This window comes from Nelumbo nucifera, chromosome 5, assembly GCF_055504915.1.
Source record: "Nelumbo nucifera cultivar China Antique chromosome 5, China Antique-T2T, whole genome shotgun sequence".
Classification (NCBI taxonomy): domain Eukaryota; kingdom Viridiplantae; phylum Streptophyta; class Magnoliopsida; order Proteales; family Nelumbonaceae; genus Nelumbo; species Nelumbo nucifera.
Window position 1 is genome coordinate 80,184,149 of NC_142653.1, and position 26,309 is coordinate 80,210,457.

Consider the following 26,309-nt stretch of genomic DNA (forward strand, 5'->3'; position numbering starts at 1 on the left):
ACCAAAATTGATCCTTCCTTCCAATCACTACTTAGCTTCAAGGTGCATTCATTCTAGAAAGACAAATCGTTGTTAATTTAAGTGGCTCGTAAGGGACATGCAAATATAATTCTCATGGGTACAAAGGTTGGCTAATGGCATGGTAGATGCATTAGCTAAACAAGGGATTACCAAGGAGAATTTCTATTGGGATCAATTATAATGTGAAATCTGTTTTGGGGAATGGTAAAACCCTTACCCTCCCCAACTCCAAGAGGCATTTTCAAAGATCTCTTCATTTTCTCATTACAATTAATACAAACTTGAATTATCTATCAAAAAAAAGATACCATGGAAATGTGTAAGAGCAGCTGTCTTCTGGTCCACTTGGGAAGAGAGGAATGCAAAAATCTTTAACAAAGAATCCCACACAAAAGAAGTTTTGTTAGAATACAATTTTGGTAGGAATGGCTCATTGGTTGTCTAGGGATATTGAAGTCAAGCTAAATTGGGTCAAAAGAAGTGCAAATTCTTTTGTGGATGGGTAAACTAAGCAAGGGATAAATAGGGACGATTTGTTTTGGGCTATTGTGTAATTTGTGCTGTATTTCCTTTGGTGAGGAGTTAAGAGAGTTTATCTCCCCCCATCTTGTTGCACCTCTTCTTATTTTTTATTGAAAGTCATTCTGTTATTGATCAAAAGAAAAGGAATGGCTCATTGGATCAAGGCCTTGCCCATTTTTTGCATCCTTTTCAATAAAAGACATCTTGAGGAGATATCATATAGCAAGTTCTACACATGAACAGCCTCTCCTGGTCACCTCTAAATCTGCATCAAATAAAACTAAATTTTGACAGAAACAGTGTAGGTAATCCAAGGCCTCCAGTTATAGGTGGAGTGTTTAGGTGTTTTCTGCTTAGAATCATAGGCGGAAAGAGATAAAAGAGAGAAGGAAGAAGAAAGAAAGTAAAAGAGGAGAGAATGTTCGAAGGCCAAAAAATTTGGGCTGGTGACACCTTGTTTTTCATTTATACTAGGGCAAGTTGAACTTAAGAAATAAAGGGAAAATACAAAAGTGCCCCTGGTGCCACATTCTAATATAAACATTAACAGCACCCAAGCAACACTCCCCTCAAGTTGAGTTGTATATATCGATCATGCCCAACTAGTCACAAAGTTCATTGTGTCATAAATACGGAAGCCCCTTTGTAAGAAGTAAGAACATCTTCTAGTTGCTCCTTTGAACTAACATAAAGAATACAGACTTCACCACTTTCAAGCTTCTCCCTTATAAAATGCTTGTCCACCTCATATTGCTTTGTCCTATCATGGAGGACAGAATTAGTTGCAATATTTATGGCCACCTTGTTGTCACAGTAGAGGGACATAGGACTGTTAACACTAAATCCCAACTCTCCCAATAGTTTTTTATCTAGAGCACTTCAACAACCCCATGTGCCATAGCCATATATTCAGCTTCTGCACTTGACCTTGCAACTACACTTTACTTCTTACTCCTCCATCTCACCAGGTTTCCATCTACAAAGTGCAATACCTACTGGAGAATTTCCTATCATCCATAGGACCTGCCCACTCTGCATCTGTATGCACCTCTATTTTCATCTGCTTGTGTTTCCCGAACAAAAATCCAGTTCCAAGGTACTTCTTTAAGTGTCTAACAACTGCTTCCAGGTGTGGTACCTTAGGGAGTGCATAAACTGACTCAGAATCCCCACAGCATAGGTATCGGGACAAGTCATCAAATAGGTACAACCCACTAACCATTGAAATTGTTCCACATCCTTCAAAGGTTCTCCATCACAATCACCCAATCTGTGATTCACATCAATAAGGGTACCAACATGTTCGGCCCCTAGTTTCCCTTTCTCTTGTAAAAGATCTAGGATGCATTTCCTATGAGACACAAAGATAGCCCTTTGAGAGCAAGCAACTTTGATCCCAAGGAAATACCATAGGGATCCTAGAACTTCCACTTCAAATTGGGTGGCCAGAAACTCCTTCAACTTCTGTATATCAGAACTCCACATATACTATTAGCATTGCAACCTTTCCCTAGCACTTCTTAACAAAGAGAGTACGACCATACTAGAAATTACCTAACACCTACCTATTGAACCGCCATATGAAACTTGCTAAACCAGGCCCTAGGAGATTGTTTCAAGCCATAAAAGGACTTTTTCAATCTGCACACCTTGTCTTCACTGCCATTTAGGAATGCATTTTTAATGTCAAGATGATGTACTCCCAATCTAATTTAGTGGCCAATGACAGAAAGACTTGAATTAGAGTTCATCTTTGCTACTAGGGCCAAATTATCAACCTAATCAATACCATACACTTGTGTATTGTCTTTTGCACCAACCTTGCCTCGCACCTTTTTATTGTCCCTTCTGCATTGTGCTTCACTAAGAACACCCATTTACACCCTACCAATTCTTTCCCTTTCAAAAGATTCACCAACTCCTAAGTACCATTCTTATGGAGAGCATTAATTTCCACCTTCATAGCATTTGTCCATTTAGGATATGCCAGGGCCTCTACAACATTTTTGGTATGGGGACACTATCAATGGCATATAAGAAAGCACAATAAAAGGGAGAAACATGATCATAGGACATATAATGGGTGATGGATGCTTTGTAGTGCATGACCTAACACCCTTTATTTGGGCAATGGGAATGTCAAAGTCATCCACATGATCATCAACAAAAATAGGGACAAAAAAGTCAATGGGAATAAGAGTACCTGATTGTGGCCTAACTTCTTGGGAGTCTGATGTGTCAATTGCATAGTTTTTAGGAGATCCACTTCCTTAGCATGGTGTTGATTCTACGGTGCTTACACAAGAAGACACAAAAGGAGTTGGATCCGGGATGGAGGGAAGGTGCACTTGACGAACGTGTTGCTTCTTCTCCACACAACTCTCCCCCTTAGAAGTAGCAAGGTAGAAGGGCTCATACTCAAAAGAGACATCCATAGAAACAAGGTACTTACAAGCAACTTAATCAAAGCAACACTAGGCCTTCTGAGTAGATGGATACCCATGGAATAGACTCGGGGTCCAACTTACCATGAGAAGAAGACAAGTCATGAACAAAAGACCAACATCAAACATTCATATAGGGATGGAGAACAAAGGAGATTGGGAGAATATAAGTTAACGGGGCCCCTTATAGTTCAACACTCTAGAGGGCATACAAGTTGATTACGTATGCAACAGCAAGCACATCACCCATCCAAAAATGTTTTGGTATAGTCATGTGTAACACCATCCCACAAGCTACTTCATGGTGTCTATTCTTCCTTTCTACAACACTATTTTGTTGTGGTGTTTTTGCACAAGAGCTACGATGAAGGGATCCATGGTATGCAAAAAATTCGTTTAAGTCACCATGGAAGTATTCTTTTCCATTATCTAACTAGAATATATGAACCTCCACATGAAATTGAGTAAACACCATTAGATGAAATTCTTTTACAATTTTTGGAAACTTATCTATGGTCAACATAGGAAATATCCACATGTAGCAGGAATAGTCATCAATCAAACTAAAAAAGTGTTTGTAGCCACCCTCAGAGGGTATAGTGCTAGGCCCCCAAACATCAAAATGTGGAACAAAAAATCTAATCTTTTATTATTTAAAGAAGACTTACAAATCAGGAAACAAATACTTCAGCAACTCAAAAGACAAATGACCTAGGTGATTATACCATAGAAAAGCTCAACTCTTGTTTACATGACTCAACTACTTAACCCTAATACTGATGCCAAGAGACCAGCTTTATTTTCAAGGACATAAAAGCCATCCACCATGCTTCCTCTACTAATCGTCTTCCTAGAGGTTTAAGTCCTAAAAAACACAACGAGGAAAGAAAGTCACACTATCATTTAAGGAATGAGTGGTACTACTAATAGATAGTAAATTCAAATGAAGCTTTGAAACATGCAACACATTAGAGAGGGTAAGGTCGTAGGGGATCCTGACCTACAATGGAGGAGAATGATCCATCTGCAAGCCTCACCTTATCCCCCCGAACAAAAGGCTATACAACTAAAATAAGTTGGGCTTACCGGTCATGTGGTTGGAGTTCCCTAAGGCAATGGTCCAAGGAGAATCAGAGACAAGAGTGGATGCATGAAAAGTAGAGGATGCATTATCTGCTTTAGACACAAACGAGGTGGAGGGAGTACCAACCGTACTATCCATTTGACGCAATGCCCTACCATAGGATTCCAGGTGATCACAAAAGGAGTTAATGATATCCTCTTTAAGGTCAGAAGCAATCTGATGCTCCTAGGTGTTTCTAGTAGTCACGCTACCAGTCTGAGAACTATTTGTTGCCACATTAGTTGCATTGTACTTCTTCTGTCCTTGACCTTTATTTGATTCTTGGTTCTCGGTTGCCTGTTGGGCATCCCAACAAGATCCCAGCAAGTCTCAAGTGTGTGCCTCAGGCAATGGCAATGGGTTCACCACAATTTGTCCTTGTCCCTCATTCCTCTTATGATCACTTTTCTTCTCACTATTATTACCACCATTTACAACTAAAGCAATCTGTTGCTCCCCAAAGCTGTAACCATCACACTTTGTCTGCTTTTCTCAGCTTGTAAAGTGGCATATACTTCCTAAATTGAAGGTAGAGCACCACTGCCCAATATCTTAACCCGGAGAGGCTCATATATAGGAGTTAACCTAACAAAAATGCAAAAACACATTGCCGGGTAACTAACTTCTTGTATGCCTTTGCATCAGCATCATTCAGTTTGCAGTTGATAAATCTTTGCATAATGTCTCTACTTAAAATAGGTCAATTTCTCCTGTTCCTATATCTCACTAGCTGTATAAGCCAGCATGAAATTATTTCCCACCTTTGGCTCCATAGCAACAAGAAGCCAGGACATAACCATACTATTTTCCTAATCCCATTTATCATGTTCAGCAGTCTCTGACTTGGATTCTTTCACCTTACCATTAATGTATCCAGATTTTCCCCTTACTGTAATATAGAGCTTTATACCCTTAGACCATTCCAGATAATTCAACTCATTCAAGGCAGTGATAGGCATAGGTAAGACCATGCTTTTTTCGAATAGGAAACGGTAACTTTCATTAAGAAATTAAGAAATTAAACAAGATATTACAACTCCAGCATTCCAAAGCCAAAACGCTGAACCCACATTCATAACCACTGTAACAAAGCAACCCAGAAAAGTTCACTCCTGTTTGATCCTTGTTTGGCTAGAGCATCAGCCAGGCCATTTGCTGTTCTTCTAACCCATTGGAAGTTTGCTTCAATTTCCCTTGCAAGGCACCAAACTTCTCTCATAGCTTGCCTGTGGTTCCAGATTCCCAGATTTCCAGATTTCATCGTCTATTACTAATGATGAATCCCCTTCCACTTCAATCTGTTGCAATCCCATTTGTTTAGCCAATCTCAGACCTTGCAGCAATGCCAATACCTTAGCTCTTAATGAATCACCCACTCCTATAGGCCCTGAAAAAAGAGCCAGAATTTTGCCTTCCTCGACTCTAAAGACTCCCCCTACACCTGAGGGCCCCAGGATTCCAAGGGAGCTTCCATCAAAACTGAACATTATTTTTTGTTGTGTATAGGCTGCCCAACTCTCTTGAATTGTTGGATTAGATCTTGAAGAGTTTGCTACTGTATTCCAGTATATCATCCACTGTGAATTCCTTAAATAACTCATCTGCTTTTACCCAATGCACTATCTTGATAGTTATGCAATCAATCAATTCCTCCCTTGATTTCCTTTTTCCTTGAAAGATTCTATTGCTTCTTTCCTCCCAAACTATACACACGATTGCGGCTCATGTGGCTCTCCATAACATCCTTCCCCTTTCCTTGGGTCGTCTAAAGAAGCTTCAAACAGGCCTACTACATTGGGAGGGGGTGTCCACCTGCAACCAAAGAGAAAAGAAAACTACTCCCAAATAAATGAGACAACAGTACAGAAAATTAACAGATGCTCAGAAGTTTCACCACAGGCATAGCAAAGGGAGCAAATATGAGGGGAAAGACACTGATTTGGCCTTCTTTTTGTAGTACATAACAGGTATTAATTTTTGGCAGAGCCACTTCCTAGCAAAAAGCCCTCACTTTTGGAGGAACTGGACTGCACTACACTTCTTTAGCTGGGAAAGACACAACCGTAGATGAAGAGTGGAGGAGGGCACTGAAACAAGAGGAACAGACAGGAGGACGAGGCTGACCAAATCCTACTATCTTCACAAGAAGCATCCAAAAAAACCATACTCAAAAAGGGAAATAAGTTCATCCACTGCCCCCTTTCAACTTCCCTAAGGCCTCTCCTTAGACCCAAGTCCCAAGAATCTCCATTATAATTAACAGAAGCGATCACTTTCCCCTTATTCAAAGAGAGGGAGTACAAAGAAGGGAATCAATCCATTAGAAGGCCATCCCCCAACCAAACACCTTCCCAGAACAGCACTTTATTACCGAAGCAAGCATCATACCTAAGAAACGGTTGGAGAGTATGGGTGACTCTGGAAATGACCTTCCAAGGTGACAAGTGTGAAGCCCTAGGGTCAAGTCCTACCTCCCAGCCATTAGATGCCCTACCATGAATACTTGCTATCACTTTATGCCACAATCTGTCCTGCTCACAGGGCCATCTCCATACCCACTTTCCCAACAATACTACATTCCTTTCCTTGATATTGCCAATGCCTAAACCCCCATGTTCCTTACTTCTGGTCACCACCTGCCATTTTACCAAATGATCCTTCTTAGGATAACCTGGAATACTAAAGGTTGAGAGCAAGTACACTGGTAAGTTTGATGAAGTGGACTTAATCAAAGTGCTTCCCTCCAAGAGAAATGTAATTTCTTTTCCAATCTGCTAGCTTCTTCTCAAATCTCTCTATAACCGGATACCAAAAGCTCTCCAAAGAAGGATTCACCCCAAGCAGTAAGCCCAAGTAGTTCATTAGCTAGGCACTCACCTCACAACCCAATGCTTCAACTAAAAAAGTGATTTCCTCCTCTATCCTGTTTTGGCAGTATAGAAACGTTTAAGGGAGGTAAGGTTGCTAGCAAGTAAATTAAGAGCTCAGTTTTCAGGGACACAAATATCAGTAAACCGTTTATCTGATGCTTTGGCTAAATAAGGGGGTGAATAGGGACCAATTGTATTGGTGAGCAACTAGTAGAAAAACAATTATCTAGTTTTGTACAAAATTAATGAGATCTAATGGGTAAGGTAGCAGTGCCTGCCTAGAGACATACAGGGTGCTTGGCACATAACCATTGTACATATTCTAGATTTTTCATCACTAACTAATAAAGTGTACAGTTACCAATCAGAAAAATAAGAAGCAAGGCATAGGACTACCTACTAGAAGAACACCTTAATTTTTTTGTGTACCATCTACTAGCAAAACATTTTAATTTTCAGTGGGATGAGACCACCAAATAAGCAACCATGGAGAACAGCACTCAAACTCAAGAGCCATGGCAAGAAAAATCAAGGAAAACTCCTCCAGGAGAGAAAGAAACTTAATTACTTTAATGCTTTCATTATCCCTAAAGATCTAAAGGCTTCACCTACAGCAAAAATTATGTTTGTTTTCATTCAATTTTATTATTTTATTTTATATATATATTTTTTTTGTTAATTTCATATTGCACATAGAATATCAATGTAATTATGAGACATAAAAGCTTATCCAACTTGGCACATCTCCTAAAAGATAATGACATCAGATGAAAATAACATAGCTTAATGATAAAATATCTAAACCATGGTATAAACAATTCTTGGTTACAAATGAATGCAGACAAACAGATGGCATCAGTAATCAAAACAAACAGTGAGAAGGCTGAAGATGAAACAAAAGCATGTACCTAATATGATACAATAAAAAATTGATCAAAATATGATACAATTAAAAAAGTTCCATACAAAAAATATACAAGAGAATGGAAACTGAAGATTATGGTTGGAACAGGGGGTATGTTCAGAAATGGCAACAGTGATATTGTTGCCAAGGTTTAACACATCAGTGTCAGTGGAAATGTTGGTCACCAAAATATAAGAAACATGTCGGAAAAGTTGGAAATATTGTATAAATTATAGACATGGAGGAAACATTAAATGAATAGGAACACCTTTTTAAATTATTATCTTGTTCCAAATCATTACACAAAGCTAAAAAACTAAGGTTATAGAAAAAAGAATATGTTTTGGAGTTGTCTCGTAAACCTTAAGATTCAGAGCTTCATGATAGAATGAGATAAAGCAAAAGTTAAACTCAGAGAAAATGTAAATGGTTGTAATAGATCAACCAAATAATATATTACACAAACAAAAAGTAATATTTAACATCATGTTTGAAATGAATATTGAGATGGCTCAAGTAAGTTAGGTGGGCAAAAACATTGTTTTTTTTATAAATGCGGGCAATAGCATTGTTACTCCACATATCTACAATATTGTCACCAACTTATGTTATAATAATATCCCCTGTATTTTTTTTTTTTATCAATAACAGCAGCTTTATTTATAATATGAAAATTGTGAAACTTTAGATACAAAAGGGGGAGATAAAATGTCTTAGCTCCCCATTAATAGAAAACAATGAAAGAGAATTAAAAATTAGCCCAAAAGATCGACTCCCTATTCACCCCTTGCATGGCCAACCCATCCGCAAATGGGTTGGCAGTCCTCTTCACCCAGCTGTATTGTATCTCAATGTCCCTACACAGCCATAAGAATTTTTTCTTTTCATTGTTGTAACTCCACAATCCACTGTCCCCTTTCTTCAACCAACTTACTACCACCTTCAAATCACCTTCCAGGATCAAACGGCTGATATTTAGTTCCTTTGCTCTTTGAATTCCTTCCAACGCTGCAAGGATCTCAGCCCTAAGAGAGTCACCTTCTCCAATAGAGCCTGAGAACAAAGCAATAACAATCCCTTCCTCATTCCCGAATACTCCCCCAATCCCAGAGGGCCCTGGATTCCTTAAACTACTGCCATCAAAATTCAATTTTATAAATCCAGAGGGAGGAGGGGACCAAGAGGGACTAAGAGTCCTCTTGCACCGAGTAGAAGTAGCTACCTCTTTCCAATTTCTTAACAAATCATCCACAGGAAATTCTAAAAACAATTCTAAAGATTTTAGCCAGTGGACAGCCCTTGAAAATATTAGGTCTAACAATTCTTCCAGGGTTCTTTCCTTGTCTGAAAAAATTCGTGAATTTCTCTCTTCCCACAGGGACCAACACATGGCTACCCTAATACTCCACATAATCTTCCCTCGGGAGAGAACACCCAAAACGAAGGGGAGAACAAACTTTGGACACTCTCGGGAGGATTCCAAGAACACCCAAAGCGGGAAAAGATCCACTCCCATACAGTTTTAGTAACCTTACAAGAGACCATGAGGTGGTAACAGGATTCCCCATCAGCTTTACAAAATGGGCATCTATTGGGAAGTAGACAATAGTTGGGTCTCTTTCTCTGAAGTAAGTCAATTGTGTTTATTCTTTCCAGGAAAATTTCCCAACAAAAAATACCAACCCGAGGAGGAATAAGCTTGCTCCAAATTTCCTTATCCGGAAAGGACAACCCAAGAGGGACAAAAGGTTAGGTTAAGGTTTCAAAAAACGAAGCACAAGAGAAAGTACCTGAGGTGGATGGGGTCCAAATTCTAGTGTCTTCCTTATTAGGATCTAGGAAAACATTCTCAAGGATGGCTAGCAAAGGTAAAATGTTGTCCGGGTCTGTATCCCTAATTGCCCCTCGCAGGCCTAGGTTCCACCCAAAACCAAAAGTGGAGTCTGAAGGACCCAAGAAAGAAGAGATATGTTCATTTTTCAAGTCTGACAGAGAGTACAGGAAGGAAAACTAGTCCTTCAGAGGTGAATCCCCAACCCAAAGTTGTTCCCAGAATTTTATTGGGTTACCAGAGTTTAGACCATACCTGATCTAAGGGGAAAAAACTGGAAGAAAATTGTGAATGAATTTTCAAGGAGAAGCAGTTGTAGCCCTTGCCACAATTCCAGGATCACAGCCATTGTCTTCCAACCCATGTATGCTAGCCAGAATTTAGTCCACAATTTATCCCTTTCAATTGTAAACCTCAACAACCATTTTCCCAGCAAGGCCATATTCCTTTTCTTGATGTTTCTAATCCCAAGGCCTCCTAGTTTTTTACACCTAGTTACCACCTCCCAACTCACCCTATGATCTCTCTTCTCCTCTCCATCCCATAGAAAATTCCTTATTAATTTTTTCAAGAAATTGGAGACCTTAGAGGGGATCTTAAACACTAGCAGATAGTAGATAGGTAGGTTAGCTAGGGTAGACATAATCAGAGTGACTCTCCTGCCTAAGGAAAGATAGTTTCTCTTCCAAGATGAAAGCCTCTTCTCAAATCTCTCCACTACCAGATTCCAGAAGCTTACATACTTAGGATTATCTCCTAAAGGGAGGCCCAAGTATGTCAGGGGCCATTTCGAGATTGCACAACCTAACTCACCTACATATTCCCTTTCCTCCACATTCACTCCCACCACACAACTCTTATCAAAGTTCACCTTGAGGTTAGATATCTACTCAAAGAGTTGTATTGCCAATTTTAAATTCCGGATCCAATTTATGTCCCCTCCTTCACAAAACAAAATTGTGCCATCTGCAAACTGTAGATGTGTCAGAAAAACCTCCTCCCTTCCTACTCACCACCCTTTTATCAAATTCCTCGAGTCTGCTCTATGGATCAATCTCCCTAGTACATCGGCAATCAGGGTGAAAAGAAAGGGGGAGAGTGGGTCTCCTTGTCTTATACCTCTCAAAGCAGGAAAAAAGTCAACCACAGTTCCATTCACCAAGATAGAATAGTGACAAGTCCTGATACAACCCCATATCCATTTACACCACCTGTCTCCAAAGCCAAAACTTCTCAACACCTCCAACAGGAAGGACCAATCAACTAGGTCATAAGCCTTCTCCAGATCCAGTTTGCATACCACTCCCTTCTTCTTCGACTTCCTAAGGCTCTCCAAACTCTCATTTGCAATGAGGATTTGATTAGTGATCTGTCTTCCCTCCACAAAAGCTCCTTGATTGGGTGCAATAATAGTGGAAAGTACCTTCTTTATCCTGAGAGACAACACTTTTGCAATAATTTTATACAAGCTATTCCCCAAACTGATAGGTCTAAAATCCTTTGGTTGTGAATCCTCTTTCTTCTTTGGGACCAAAGCAATGAAAGTTGAGTTCAAACCCGGATTAATTATTCCCCTTCTATGAAACTCCTTGAAAACTGACCTAAGATCATTCTCCACAATATCCTAGCAATCCTGATAGAAAGCCATTGTGAAACCATCTGGACCCAGAGCTTTTGTCCTATCCATTGAGAATATTGCTTCCTTTATCTCCTCTAGATCAAAACTCTTTTCTAACCACTCTCTTTTCTCTACACTTAGAGTCGGCCATTCCAATCCCTCCAACCACACCATCTTATTCAGAGGCCTTCTAAAAACAGATTTAAAATGGTTTACTAAGGCCTCTACTATTTCTACCGGGTGGGACAACCTTCAACTTCCAATTTAGATATGAAATTCTTTTTTCTCCTCCCATTTGCCACTGAATGAAAAAATCTGGTGTTTCTATCTCCCTCCTTTAGCCACTTACACCTGAATTTTTGCCTCCAACTAATTTACTCCTTAACCAGGATAGCCTCCATCTGCCTCCTCAGATCCCATCTCATCCTCCTTTCTTCCTCTCCAAAGGATCCCCTCTCTTCCTTCATATCCAATTCCTCAATCTGCTCCAGCAATACTTGTTTTCCCTCATCTATTCTTCCAAACTCCAGCCTATTCCACTCCTTTATTTGTGATTTTAGGAATTGAAGTTTCTTGCGGAACCTCATTCCCTCCCATTTTGCTACCGGATTAGATTGCTCCCACCACTCTCTGATCTTCTCAATGAAACCTGGATGAGTCGACCACATATTTTCAAACCTGAAGGGATAGGTCCATGACCTCTCAATTCCTCCTTACTCATCAATATGGACTAATGGTCTGAAGTAAGTCTTGGAAGTGCCCTAGATGTTAAATTACCCCAGTGTTCCTCCCAATCTGTTGAGAACAAAAATTTGTCCAGCTTAGAGCATATTGGCCTAGATTGAAGGTTAGACCAAGTGAAGTTATTATTTAGGAGTGGAAGTGGAAATGCCAATTCCAGTAAAATATCATGTCGCTATCCATAGAAGTGGAAATGGAAACATGTTATGGAAACTATTTCTTGTACTCCACATAGTACTGGTAGTGTTCATTGGGGAATATGTCAATTCCGGTAAAATTTTGTGTCACTACCCATGGAAATGGAAATATTAGGGAAATTATTAGGGACATTTTGTTGCACTATATTCAGGACCAAGTCATGGAAATTCAACAACTAGAAGCATTACAAGGGATAGGATTGGTAAAGCAGTAGTTTCACAAACGTCATAGTAGAAGGGGGTTCAAGTTATCTTACAGTGGCTGAGAAAGAAAACAAGTACCAAGGCCTCACTGGAACACAATAAGGGAGATCAAGGAATTAATAATGGATGTGGAGATTCAGTTCAGCTGGATATTAGATCAGCCAATGGTTTAACTCATTCAATGGCAAAACAAGAGGTTGATAAAGAGCAACTATTCTGTGGGGCATGGTGGGAAACTTGTACTGTAAAAAAAAATGTACACATAAGTTTTGGGGAAGCTCAATAATAGCATCTGGGGACTTGATGTGCTTGGCACCTTCTCCTGTATTGTATTGTTTATAAAATTGCATATAACTGATCAGAAAAAAGAAAAAAGAAAAAAAGAAAAAAAAAACTGAAAGTATGGTTTAGCAAGAAGATTGAATCAAGTATTTACTTGTTGCAATGCACGCTTGAGATTGTAAAAATGGATCGTTGAGTCAAATGTTGCGATACCAACCATTGTTCGAGGACCTTCCTGCAGCAAGAAATCAGACAATAAGACATCACAAAACTGGCATATTCAATAATATTAAAAAACAAACTGCTGTATTTATTTCTGTGATATCTAATTAGAACATAGTGCAGATGGCATAAAAGGATAGATTTATGTTTAGGCAAACCAATGAAAGTATACCATTGACCATTCATAAACAATCTTCCGTATCTACAATTCTACATACTAAAACAATGATGGACACCTCAGCACCAACCCCCATCCTTCCTCCTCCCTTCTAAATTTTCTCATTTTTCATCATTTGAAGAAAAAAACAACCGATTCATGTAAGCAGGCACCAAAATGGGAGCCCACCATACTGGTTAGCCTCTATGAGTGCTGTGCAACCATGATTGTTGGCCTCCATGGGCAGCACCTTTTCTCAAACATAGAGATGTTTTGTCTTCCAAAGGGAGTCTTTTTGTCTTCCAACACTTGAAGTAGTATTCTGAAACATTTGTTTCAGAGGAGACAGATCTGGTGTTCCCAGCAATGAGTGCTCACGCCAGGTAGGGCAGTCAATGGATCAGGACAAGGTGTCCCAGTCCCAGACCAACTGCTTTAACGTGGGGAAACACTTCATCGGTTGCCTTGACACTCTCAACTGTACCAAAACTATTTCCTTGTCTTACAAAGGACGTAACCTCAGGCAATTCAACATATACAACATCACCTAAATGGTGTTGAACATGGTCGTTATTCCTATTGTAGCTGAAGTGCCACCATCTTTGACCCACTCATGGGAGTCAGAATACTTCAAATCATTCATAGCAGGCTTCTGTGACATAGAGCCTCTGAGGTTAGCAGCAGCCCTTGAAGCACACAACCTCAACGCCATTAGAATCAAAAATATGCTCTTCTCCCACTCCCTGTCTCTCTTTGCAAATTGGAGTTTTGGGTTCCTAGGAATTGGCATTAAAATGTGTTCTTAAATTCGGTTGTTCTTAATTTTGCATAAAAAGTAGACTTCTTATTTCATAACAAGGAAATCAAAAGTTTGATTTGATATCTGAATGTGTGTGCTCATAATTCTGCAGAAACCCCCATTTAGGTGTTCTTAGTTTTGCAGAGAAGATCATATCATTTCACAGTAGAGAAGAGACCAGTAACTTTAGGTTTGTTTTACTTTTCCAAAGGAAATAAATCATCAAAAGTTCTTTGCTTTTATTATTTGTACTAGAAAGAGAAATTGCCGATTCAATTGTAATCAGTGTCAGCGTCATGTTACACTGTCCTTTCTATCTTCTGCTTTTTGGATTAGAAGCTTTCTTCTCAGTTTTTGTAGAAAATAAGAGAGAAACAATAGTGATGGAGGCTTTTAACCAGTTGCATGCTGAAAATTAATGCAAAACTGTATTTATATCAAAACTGGTTCTGCAAAAACACTCAGGCGAAGAAAACAGTTAATATGGCTAAAGCATGACCCGTTTTCAATAGACCAATACCAAGGGTGGAGAGTGAAGTATTGATCAAAAAAGGGAAAAAAGCTTCAAGGGTGAAGAGGGCGATTCAGATGCAAAGGAGCCCAAGCACAAATAAATTTGTAAAATTAAATTTTGATGGATGTTCGCTAGGGAACCCAGAGCCTTCAGACATAGGGGGTCTATTTATTTAAAGATGAAAACAGCAACATACTCGCAGTTTACTCAGAACCAGCGGGGCATGGCAATTCAATAAATGCAGAGATAAGTGCGCTCTTGCATGAATTGAGATTTAGCAGAATGATGAACATTAATAAGCTAATAATAGAGAGAAACTCAAAGGTGCTGATGAGCTTGATGAGCAATAGAGACCAAACAACATGGCAGCATAGTGTCAAAAATTGCACTTGACCATTAGTGGGCCTTACTTCATGGGACGCTAAAGGACAAAAACCCAAGGGACACAAAAAGACAAATCCACATTAAGGACAATGGTGGCAATTGTGTAAATAAAATAAAGATTATTTCATTACAACACCTCACCATAGCATGAGGTGGAACATGAGCTCAGAGGTGTCACTTTAAGGCAATTAGGTGTAATTTAAAGAATGAAGTGTCACCAAACAACATGGCAGCATAGTGTCAAAAATTGCACTTGAAGACCATTAGTGGGCCTTACTTCATGAGACGCTAAAGGACAAAACCCAAGGGACACAAAAAGACAAATCCACATTAAGGACAGTGGTGGCAATTAGGTAAATAACATAAAGATTATTTCATTACAACACCTCACCATAGCTTGAGGTGGAACATGAGCTCAGAGGTGTCACTTCAAGGCGATTAGGTGTAATTTAAAGAATGAAGTGTCACCAAAACAGGGGAGTAGGTGCCACAATGAGGTAAGTTCAAGGAGACCATCCCGGCCTCCCCAAACCTCCCAACATGGACCCTCCCCAAAACCTGCAGCAGGTTGGACTTTCAGAATCCAAACCCTCCCCACATTTGAGAGTGGAGCGGGTTGGGTCCAGAACCCACACCTAATTTACTGTTATATATAAGCAATAAACAAGCAAAATAACATGAACATCAAAATTTCCAATTATTTGATTGAAACATGTTGAAAACGCATAAACCATCAATTATCTTTCACATAAAATTCAAAACATTATTAAATTCAACACATAATACATAAGTTCATATGCCTTACAACAAAAATGTATAGGTTAGAGAAGGTCCCTAATACCATACCCGTCCCCACCCAAAAATCTATTTTTCAAACAAACAAAGAAAAATCAACCCCATTGGGGTGAGTACACACTAGGTAAGGTTAGGGATGGCAATTTCGCAAGAATTTTTGGGTATCTGACCCGTCCCGACCCTAATAGATCTCGTATATCAAAACCCTATAGGGTTTGGGACGGATTTGGGATTTTAGATAAAAACCCTATAGGGTTTGGGACGGGTTTGGGTTTTGACTTTAGGCTATCTGATACCCGATACCCAGTTTTATTTGAAACAGGTAGAGAAACACGTACAAATTTCATAAATACATTAATAACACTAAATTTAAGGTCAAATAGCCATAAATAATGCATAAATATATAAGATATATATATATATATATTGGTGTACATAAAAAAATATATTTATTACAATTAAATATAGCGGGATGCATAGATATCAAACAATACATTAATTAGGAGTCCAAGACATAAAACATATGAACCTATTATATTTATCCTAATTATTATATCAATTATTTTCTATTTTATTATTTTTACTTTTTAACATTAACAAAAATGCTAACCAAATATTAAATTCTCAAATATAAATTAAATTATCATTTAAAAATTAATAAAAATATATATTTTTTACTCAAAATATATCAAATCTGTTAAATTTTATAAGATATATATCATATGCAAATTCATAATTTTTAATTACTAAAATAATTATTTCATTATTAAAATTTGAACTTCTATAAATTTTTCGAAACTAAAAATCATTTTTTCATATAAATGTAAATTAGTGGATTTGATAGATTCAATATAATATTATATTCTTGAATATTTTGTAAACATTTTTATATTTTTTTGTAAATGATAAATATAATGTTATTTAACATAAATTAAAATATTAACTAATAATTACAAAAATATATCAAAATTGTAAGATATATAACATGCACAAATTTATAAATTTTAAGTACTAAGATAATTATTCTATTATTAATATTTTATTCGTATGAATTTCTTGGGATTAAAATCATCTTTTTATATAAATTTGGATTTAATAGATTATTTATTCCATTTATTTATCAAATGCTAATTTTAAACATTATTTCTTTTAATTTTTGGTTGGAATTATTAATCATACATATGTATTGTTTGGTTTGGGTGAACACAAAAATTAATAAAACTTATTTTATTTCATTAAACAACACAAAAGGCGAGATGGATTAGTGGCTTAAAGTAGTGTTAAGAGTTTCGGCTTTATCATTAACTAATTTGGGTTCAAGTCATGCTTTAAGCGTAAATAAACTCTTTTTAGTAGAAAGTGTTAATTAACCTTTCAAATCAGGTGGGACGGGTCGAGACCGGTTTGGGAAATTGAGAGGAAAAGTTAGATGGGTTTGGGGTCAAGGATACATAGGCGGGTTCAGGAATGGGTTGGGCAATTTGCACGGGTACCATACACATTGTCATTCCTAGGTAGGGTGGAAATTGCCAACCCTACTTAAATGGTTTAAGTGTCATTTAGGGTAACATAGGTGGCTTAAGTGGTAAGTGGCATACTTAGGAAAAAATTAGTGTACATATAATGTTTCATGTACATAATTCACATTTAAGGAGGTGAAACCACTATAGATAGGTCCGCATCCCTCATTTGCAAAACACATCAAGCATTGTAGTCTTCTAAAGCCTTTGTATAGTGCAATACAATCAATCTTTACAAATTCCAACTTAAGAGTCTTTCCTACTTTGTGCCTTAGTTTGTTTCCTTTGCACTTTGAGCTCACTAAGCAAAATGTTCCTGGGCAGGTTAGGCAGACTTCACTTGTGGGGACAAGTGGGGAACACATTCTTCTTCTTTGAGAATCAATTGTTCAACCATAGTTAAATCAAACCTCTCAACTAGACCTGTTCACGGTCGGGCTTCGGGCCCAATTTTACACTGTCTCGGGCTCAGGCTTCGGGAGAGGCCCATTAGAATTTTGACAAAAGCCAAGCCCGAGCCCGGTCCATGAATAGGTCTACTCTCAAATTCAACTGAAATTTTGCAAAGAATTGATACAGTTTCTCATAAACCACAGTTGCAATAGTGAATTGGATTTCCTCTGGGTCAGCAAAACTATTTTGAATAAAAGTAATTAACTCACCTCCAAGCTAAGGCCAGCATTGCTGATAGAATTTAGCACAGATCCCAACTGGGCCCAGAGCTTTAGTGGGCCCAATAGCAAAGAGGACATTTATAACCTCAGAGTGGGAATAGCACACAAATAGTCATTATCTTCAAGGTAGACAATATGGAGTCAAAAGGTCTTATTATTAGTAAAAAATAAAAAAGAAAATTTTATTCAAAAGAAAAACAGAAGTACAAGCAAAGGTGATAAGATATCACCCAAAAGAAAAAAGAAGAAAAGCTAACATCCTCCAAACAATTTTTGTTTTGATAAGTAATGACTTCTTTTATTAGAATAAGGATAAGAACTAGTACAAACAACCCTTGGAAAGGTGCCCTCCAAACAAATTTTTAAAGAACAACTTTGAGCCCCTTTCCAAACTTTCACAAAAATAGTGTTGACACTATGTGTGCTAAATTTGCAGCTAATCTAAGTAAGCTTCTCTGAGCTATAATTGTGTTAAGCAAATTTGATGATAAAGAAGAAGTGGAAGCATTGCTTGATCAGTTGTCTAAGCTTCACATTTCCAACACCATCTCCAATCTCTTCAAAGAAGATGCACCAAGGAAGTTCAAGCATGGAAAAGCTACAAAAAAGATTCCAAAGGCTTTGGAGCTGCTCAAAGAGATTTTATGCTACATCAATTCAACAAGGAGGAAGCATACATCAAGTTGTGGTTTAAGAGTCATATCTAGAGGTTCTTGATGTAATCAATTGCTTGAGATGCACTTTTTGTGTTGCTCAACAAGACCAAAACTCGGTTTGGTTAACCTTAGAGACCAATGGCTAGAATAGGTTTGCATTTTAGGCTTCTTCGACTTAAACATGTTTAGATTCTTGAAAATCAATATTGAATGCAAAAGGAAGAATCCCCAAATCTTTGACAAAATGTTTCCAAGGTTTCTAAGTGTTGGACTGTCATTAGTCAACTAACCTTAACGACAAAAGCATAAAATGCCTAGGCTCTATGGTATAGTCAACTACCCAAACGGTATAGTCGACTAACTATAATAGACGAGGCATGCAATGCGTAACTGTTAGAAATACTTGACTACCCTAAAATGTATAATTGACTACCTGTGACAGTCGAGGCATAGAAATGCCCAGACTGAGTGCAGTGGTCGACTACCCAAAACAATATAGTTGACTAACTCTGACAAGCCGAGTTAAATCACATATCAGTCAATTGACCAAAGGAGAAAAAAGATTCCCCCCTTCGTCTGGTAAACGACTACTAGAATAGTGTAGTCAACTACTTCGATGAAATTTGACCTTTAAAGGCTTAAAATGGCTAATACTATCATGTTGGAGACATTTTGAATCATTACTATGTTTAGTAAGAGACCTCCAACAGCTAGAAAATAATCTAGATTGATTCAAAGAAACCAAGCAAAAAGAGAATGAAAACAACCTGAGCTTTTAGTGTATAACGTCTTTAGTTGTTTTTAGAGAGCCTTTATTTTCTTCGAAGAGATTTATGAACTTCAATAGATTTTAGAGGTGAGTAAAGTTGAGAAGCCATAGGTCTCATATAGTCTTACCCATCTATTGAGAGATCTCTTCTTTGAGTTAAGCATCTTGAGTTTATACTTTTGCAACTGAGTAGATTGAGTTGTAATATTTATCTATTGAAAGGCTCTATGCTCTGATGTATTGTGCTTTATCTATAATCTCTCTATGTGCAGGAGGTGTTCTAGTTTAAACACCATTAAGAGTTTGATAGAGACCTTGAAGTTTTACCAACTTATCAAGTTAGGTTTGGCAGGCATGAAGCTCTGTTGAGTTTGGGTAGCACTCCAAAGCCTATTCAAGGTTGTAGGAGCCTCGAAAAACCTACAGTTGTAAGATTTTGATAGCGCCCGGGAAGTCCAGCTAGTTTTGGTTAGTAGAAATCCTCAAAAGGTGTCTAAGGTAGAGGATGTAGACGGGTTTCTGCTGAACCTTTATAAAAATCTTGTGTGCCTATTTTTGTGATTATTTTGTTTTATCTTTTCTTTATTTTCACGTTTGTGTAGTTGCTCTAGTATTAGCATTCACCAACTCTTCAGCTAACTTCTTGTGTTTGAATATCTGAAGATCCTATAGTTATTTAACTTTGTTTACTTTCTTTTGAACTGCAAGATACAGATTTCTTGGTGCAATTACTGAGCTACTAACTCTACTAATCCTACTAACTGCACTAAATTTTAGTTTAGCTGTTTGCATGCTGTATTGTATACAAACCTTCACTAACTGCTAACTGTTAACATTTAACTGCTTTAGGTTTATATTTCTACAATATTTTACATTTATTGCTTTATTTATTATTCAACTGCATCATTTATTTTCAGCAATTAAATTAATCTTGAGAATCCTGTAGCAGTTCTTTTTTTTTATTTATCACCCACTGCTTGAGTCTCAACTTTTTATTTTCTAGTAGCTGGTCCTTTTCACAACTACCTTCTTGTGGCAATCCCCAGCTGCAAAACTTAGCACACACATCTCGTGCAACTGTTATTTATATGTCTCTTTGTTTACTTTCAGCTACCTTTACACATCAGCAGTTATTTAAACTTATTGTTGAATCTTTATTTTAACTGCTCTTCCACTAACTTCTTTAGCAGTTTCTATACCTATTGTTCTATTTACTTTCAGCTGCTATTTACTTTATAGCAGTTACTTGTATTTATTGTTCTATCTTATTTAACTACTAACAACTATAGCTATTGTGATTATCTTGTTTACTTGTTTGAAGTTATAGTTTATCTTTCAGCAGTAAGTTGATCATATGGATCAATCATTTGATTAACTGCTAAACATTTTGACTAAGCCTCTATTCCTATGCATCTTATCTTGAATCTTCAAGAAGGCTTAGTGGAAGGTTTTAAGCTCGAACTAATCAGTTTTTAAGCTATACCCAATTCAACCACACCCCCGGACAAGGCCATCAATCCCAACAAATAGATCCCCACCATAGCTTTTCACGACAAACACCCAATCAGCATTCTAAACCATCACCCAAGATCCAAACACCTTTCCCAGAAGACACCAAATATACAGAATGTGTAGGCATATTCTTTTCCAATTCCAAAAATGCTTTTTTTGCAAATTCCTCTCCTCCCAAAAATTGCAGGCCTAAAATCTTGCTCACTGGAACCTCTGTTTCAACTTTCAACAATCTTTTCAATATAAAACTCCCCCTCCAGACCCCTCATTTAATCAATAACCACCTCCTCATCTTCTTCTTCGTCTTTATCCTCTGGTTCTCCCTTACATCGACTTCAACCTCTTCTTTCACCTCTTCCCAGCCCAATCCAATTTCTTCTCCTTGAGAATCTGGGATCATTTTTAACTTGCCTTTCTTAACCTTCCCCCGCTCTTTAATGACAATTATTCTTCTCATCACCCCTCTAAATTTTATTTTTGGCCTTCGCTCCCTTCTTGTTTACCCTCTTAAACCTATTACATGGACAAAGACCATCCTTCAGACGATGAAGAACTTTAGAAACATGAACTAAGTGTCCAGCATTTTGCTCCTTTATATTTTTTCATGTTCTCCAGTAAGTTGCTGTCTTTAGAAGCCCCTCCAACCATTTTTGTGACCCTTATTCATCCCAAGTCAACCCCCAATTTGCTCATAATCACCTCTGTAATATTTCCTGAAGCATTCATCTCAGACTCTCCTACTAACAAATTAGGATTACACAGACTCTCCCCCTCCTCCCCTTTAGTCCTTTACCTCATCTTGAGATGTACCGACCTTTGCAGACTCTAAATCTGGAACAACATCAAACTCAAAACAACAGATATCCTTTTCTGCTTCAAACCACCTCTGGTTCAGATCTTGAACACATTCTTCTTGATTGTCCACCACCACTTACCTAGAATTAAGAGAGGTTGTTTTATTTGGATCAACCGCACCCTATAGAAATTTTGTTGCCCCACCTAGTAGATCTGCCCTTTCCATCCTCTTTAACAGGCCTTGCCCTGTTTCTTTGTCCGGTATCCTAAGATTTTCTTTAGAATGAAGATCTACATCATTTCAACAAAGCACCGCCTTGTTCAAAGTACAAACCATCTCTGACAGCTCTTGCCAGCCACAATCTCTGTTGGAACAACTCCCCTATTGGCTTTCATCAAAACATCCTCTTCTGCACAAATCTAGTAACAGTCCACTTCCAACAATCATCATTAAGCTTTCCTTTTCTAAAGTTAGCAAACTTCTTTTGTTTCTTAAAAACTAAGCCTTTCTTAGCCTTTATTGCCTTGACTTTGTGCCACATTCTTCGCCGCTTGAAGCGTTGAACGACCTTGAAGCACCACTCCTTTTCATTCCCCTTCAAGAACAAGACGATGATGGACCGAAACTACAATCCATCATCAACCCCATAAACCTAGGTGTGTGCTCATTAGATGAGTCACATGTCCCTTTCCCTTTGAGTCTTGGTATAAAAAACAAGCCTGGCCCATTTGAATTTCGACCCCCCTCATCCATGGGCTCCAAAAATCCAGACCCACTATTGTTTAAAGCCTCCACCTCCACACGGCCATTTAAAATGTCACGTGATAACTCTAGACCCAAACGTCCTCCCATTTCAGTCCACCCTTTCTTCTAAGGGTCCCTCCAATTTCCTTTCCTCCTCTCGAAAGTGTTTCATCTTCACAGCTTCAAAATTTTCAGTTTTCACCTGTCGATCTCTTACCGGTCAGCAGGCCACACGCTAACTCTTTCTTTTTCCCTAGGCAAGTGTAGGCATGAAGTAACCACAAGAAACTTATTAACTTTTCCTTTTCCCAGCCTTTGTTATAGCAAACTGGTGAACACCAATCTTGTTTGAAATACCCACTTTTCTTTCACCATGTAAGCAAGCTTCTTCTACCTTTTTGTCTTCCTTCTTCTACCAATCTTGCATGGTACCATAGATGTACTATTCTCCGCTTCAAGAAGGCTAGCACTTTAAGAGTAAGAATAACTTTTAGGGTTAGAGAAGCAAAGAGTAGGGCTTTCAAAGGACCGGATATTGGTCCAACCCAACCTGATCCAGTATGAGTCCATCACAGATGGACCAGGTCCAAACAAATCCAATAAATACTTTGGACCATTAAGTCTGGATTGGTCCAATTCAATGTCTTATTGGTCCTTTTTTTATCAGTAATGGCAAATTTTATTAAGATTATGAAACTTTAACTACAAGAGGGGGGGTAAGCTTTCTTAACTCCCCCACCAGCAAAAAACAAAGGAAACAAAAATCTTAATTCAGATAAGCAAAAGCCTTATTGGTCCATCCAATCGGTTCAAATTGATCTTGATTCGGATTTGTCCAATCCAAACCTAGTTCGTTGAGACCACTACTCTTATCTTCTGTCAGTGGACTGGACATTGATTCAATCCAACCTAGTCCAATATAAATCCATTACATATGGACCACATCCAATCCAATAAATACTTTGGAGACTGGTCCAATTCAATATGTTTTATTGGACCATCCAACCCATTCTAACTGATTTTAATTAGGACGAGGTCCAACCCAAACCCAGTCCATTGACACCCCTAGCAAAGAGTGCCTCTGGCTTGGGTTTTAAAGTAGGTTTCTGGCTATTACCTAAAGGGATTTTAGGGCTAACTATAGATCCCAAAAGGAGGCCATAAGACCAAAAGTTCACCTAAAAAAGAACAAAAATAAAACCAAATTCAAAACAACAATGCATTCAAGGAGGAAACCAGGCACAGAATAACATTCAGTTCATAGAAAGTCTTCATTATAAGAATGAAACTTACAGGAAGATCTGAAATAACTTGATTAATTGCGCTGCATGCTGCTGCAGTTGCACCAGTCTGTATAGCATTCATGGATACATCTACAAGGAAGAAGAAGACAGCTGGCATTGGATCACGGACCTGGAAGTAAGAAGACAACATGCAAAATCATCCTAATTAGTAAAACTCCAATAACAATACATACTTTAAAAAAAATAACATTATTAAACTTAAAAGTAGATCCAATAAAAGTCAAACAGATTATTTTCTACGAGAACAGAAAGGCTAATATATATGGATTGTAAGGTTATCCCAAGTTGAAGTCTGACCACACAACATGGGTTAATATTTTTAGACATTTGCATTAAAAGACAAAAGAAAAAGAGAATAGAATAGATTTCCTAAAACCAGGTTCAAGTAGTAGAATCTGAAGATAGGGAAACTAAAACAACTTAAAGACAAATTAAAAGGTGAGAAAAAATGGAATGTAGGGGAAGAAATTAATGGTATGTTTTTTCAGATGTAAAATTCTATCAAAAAAGTGGCTCAAAAAGGTCTATTAGGAAATCAAAAAGTAAAAGACAATTATTAAAAAAAAAAAAGAGAAAGCACTTGGTGGTGCAATGTAGGAGTGGTTTTAAGGGCTTTGAATATCATCAAGTTGTTGCTCTCACTCAATTACTGAAGGGAGTCTTTTTCAGATGCTACAGAATCTAACTCTAGTATCTGGACTCTCCTTCAGATCTTTCTCCTGTGCCTCCTGGAACATTTTGGCATCCCAACCTCCCCACCCCCCAATTCAGCCCTTTCCTATTAGATATATCTGGTTTGGACCAGTCCCACCCACCCAAAATTAAGCCAATCTGTTGGGGAGGAATTCAATTTGAAAATCAGCACTTTTGACGAATTGCCAAAAAGAAGGCTTAATTGATGTCTTTCACCTCATAAATGCTTTTTGTGTGATGCAAATCAGATAACCCACCTGCTAATCTCCTACCCCTTTACTTTCTTTTGGGACTGATTTCTAGCTCCCTTTGGTTGTAGGTGGTCCCCACCTGGTGATGTGAACAGCATTTCTTTTTTTGGCCTCCTTCAACCCATCCAAGAGAAGGGGAAAGGCCTACCTTCATCTTCTTTAGGGCTTCCTTAACCTTTAAAGCTACCATCAGTGTAAGCTTGTCTTACACTGCCAGTCTCAAACCCGGTTAAAGGAGGAGGGTTACATCAGGTTGGCAGCCAGCACAAAAACTTTTGCCAAACATGCATGGTCATGGATCTTGATTTGTCTTTGCACTGAACAAAACGGAATGGGAAACAGGATTCATGTAGCCAACCCCATATAGTTGGGACAAGTCTTATATCATGATGGTGAATTGATGGTATGTGTGTGTATGTGTGTGCTTCTAACTCCATAAAGCTCCTAAGATCTCTAAAATTTGTACTCACAACAAGTTTTTCATTTTGTAATCTCTGAAAATGGCTTCAGCTATTCTTTTTTTTCTCCTCATTCTTTATTGGATCTCTTTGATCTTCACTTTTCATGCATCTAACGTGATCTAGATCACTTTTCTTTTCCTTATCTTTGCCAGTTTGTATATATCTTTTTCACCTTCTAATGTATCTTAGTTCTTGTAGAATTCATTGCATACCTTCAGTTTATCTTCCCTTACTAATTGCTTAGTTCTTTTTTAGCATTTATTTATCCCTTCAAGTTTTCTCTGTTTCTATTTGCTTGCCATGTCTTGTAACAAGATCTCTTAGTCTTGATGGTTTCTTGAACTTGATTGTTAATGAGTGCTACCTACAATACATGTTATTCATTTTGTTAGCCTGGCATTTTACCACCTATCCCTCCTTTTACTTAACATTGCATCTTTACAAGTAGCTTTCATTTATTACTCCCAATACAATTTTTTCCATGACTGCCCATTGTTTTTAGCATGTGAGTCAACCACGAAGTTTGCTGATATATGTACCCACATAATTGAAGTAGCACTCTCCATTGTTATTTGCTTGGTTTCTCTCAGTGTATGTCTGTGCTGCCATGTTCTCTTGCAGCCAGCCAACTAACCCCTTTCCATCACTATATTCCTTATATTCAGTTGCCAGAGAGACCCCAAGACCAAATGGTCTTGAAATTAATGCTAACACAGCCTCATAGCTGTCCCTAAAAACACCTATATTTGAAATGCCTAGATTCCCAAAGTTGCGTGCAGCATGCCTGCATCCATCAAAGTTTAGCTTAGGGGCCTGTTTGGGAGGGGCGGAAAAATGAGCTGAAGATTCAGCTAAGCTGGTTCAGCTTCTTTGAAGCACTCCAAATAAGCTATTCAAAGAGGCTGAAGCCGACAACCCTTCAAATGACTGACTGACAGCCAATTTGGGCTCTCCAGCTGTCCATGTGGGGCCCGCCTCAGAAAGCCAGAAGCTGCTGTGGTTCAGCCCTCCCAAACAAGCACTTAATCTGCTTCAAAGCTGGCGGGATCCACATCCACTGTTCAGAAACAAAATAGGGCAAGGTGGAATCCCAGTAGTGGCCATCAATATCACATTTTCCTCATCGTTAGTAAAATGTTTCTGTGGATTGGGGGCGGGAGGAGGCTAGTCATTCACAAACCACTGACTCGGGGGTGAAAGAAATCTTCTTTCACTTCCCACTCCCTGAAATCCAAAGACAGCCTTATTGCTTGTACAAGAAAAAGAAAAAAGAGCATACTCCTTGAAATCAAGTTAGACTC

At 38.2% G+C, this 26,309-nt stretch overlaps 1 protein-coding gene across 2 annotated transcripts in view; it reads right to left on the minus strand.

Moving 5' to 3' along the window:
• The window catches only part of LOC104593849 (protein transport protein SEC24 C), a 58,892-nt gene that overhangs the window by 23,487 nt on the left and 9,096 nt on the right, over positions 1 to 26,309 (minus strand). For both annotated transcript variants that reach the window (XM_010253882.3, XM_010253881.3), the window contains exons 8-9: positions 23,593 to 23,712; positions 12,912 to 12,992 (exon numbers count right to left, since the gene is read on the minus strand). In XM_010253882.3, the coding sequence (XP_010252184.1) occupies positions 12,912 to 12,992; positions 23,593 to 23,712 (201 nt within the window). The remainder of the gene's footprint in view (positions 1 to 12,911; positions 12,993 to 23,592; positions 23,713 to 26,309) is intronic.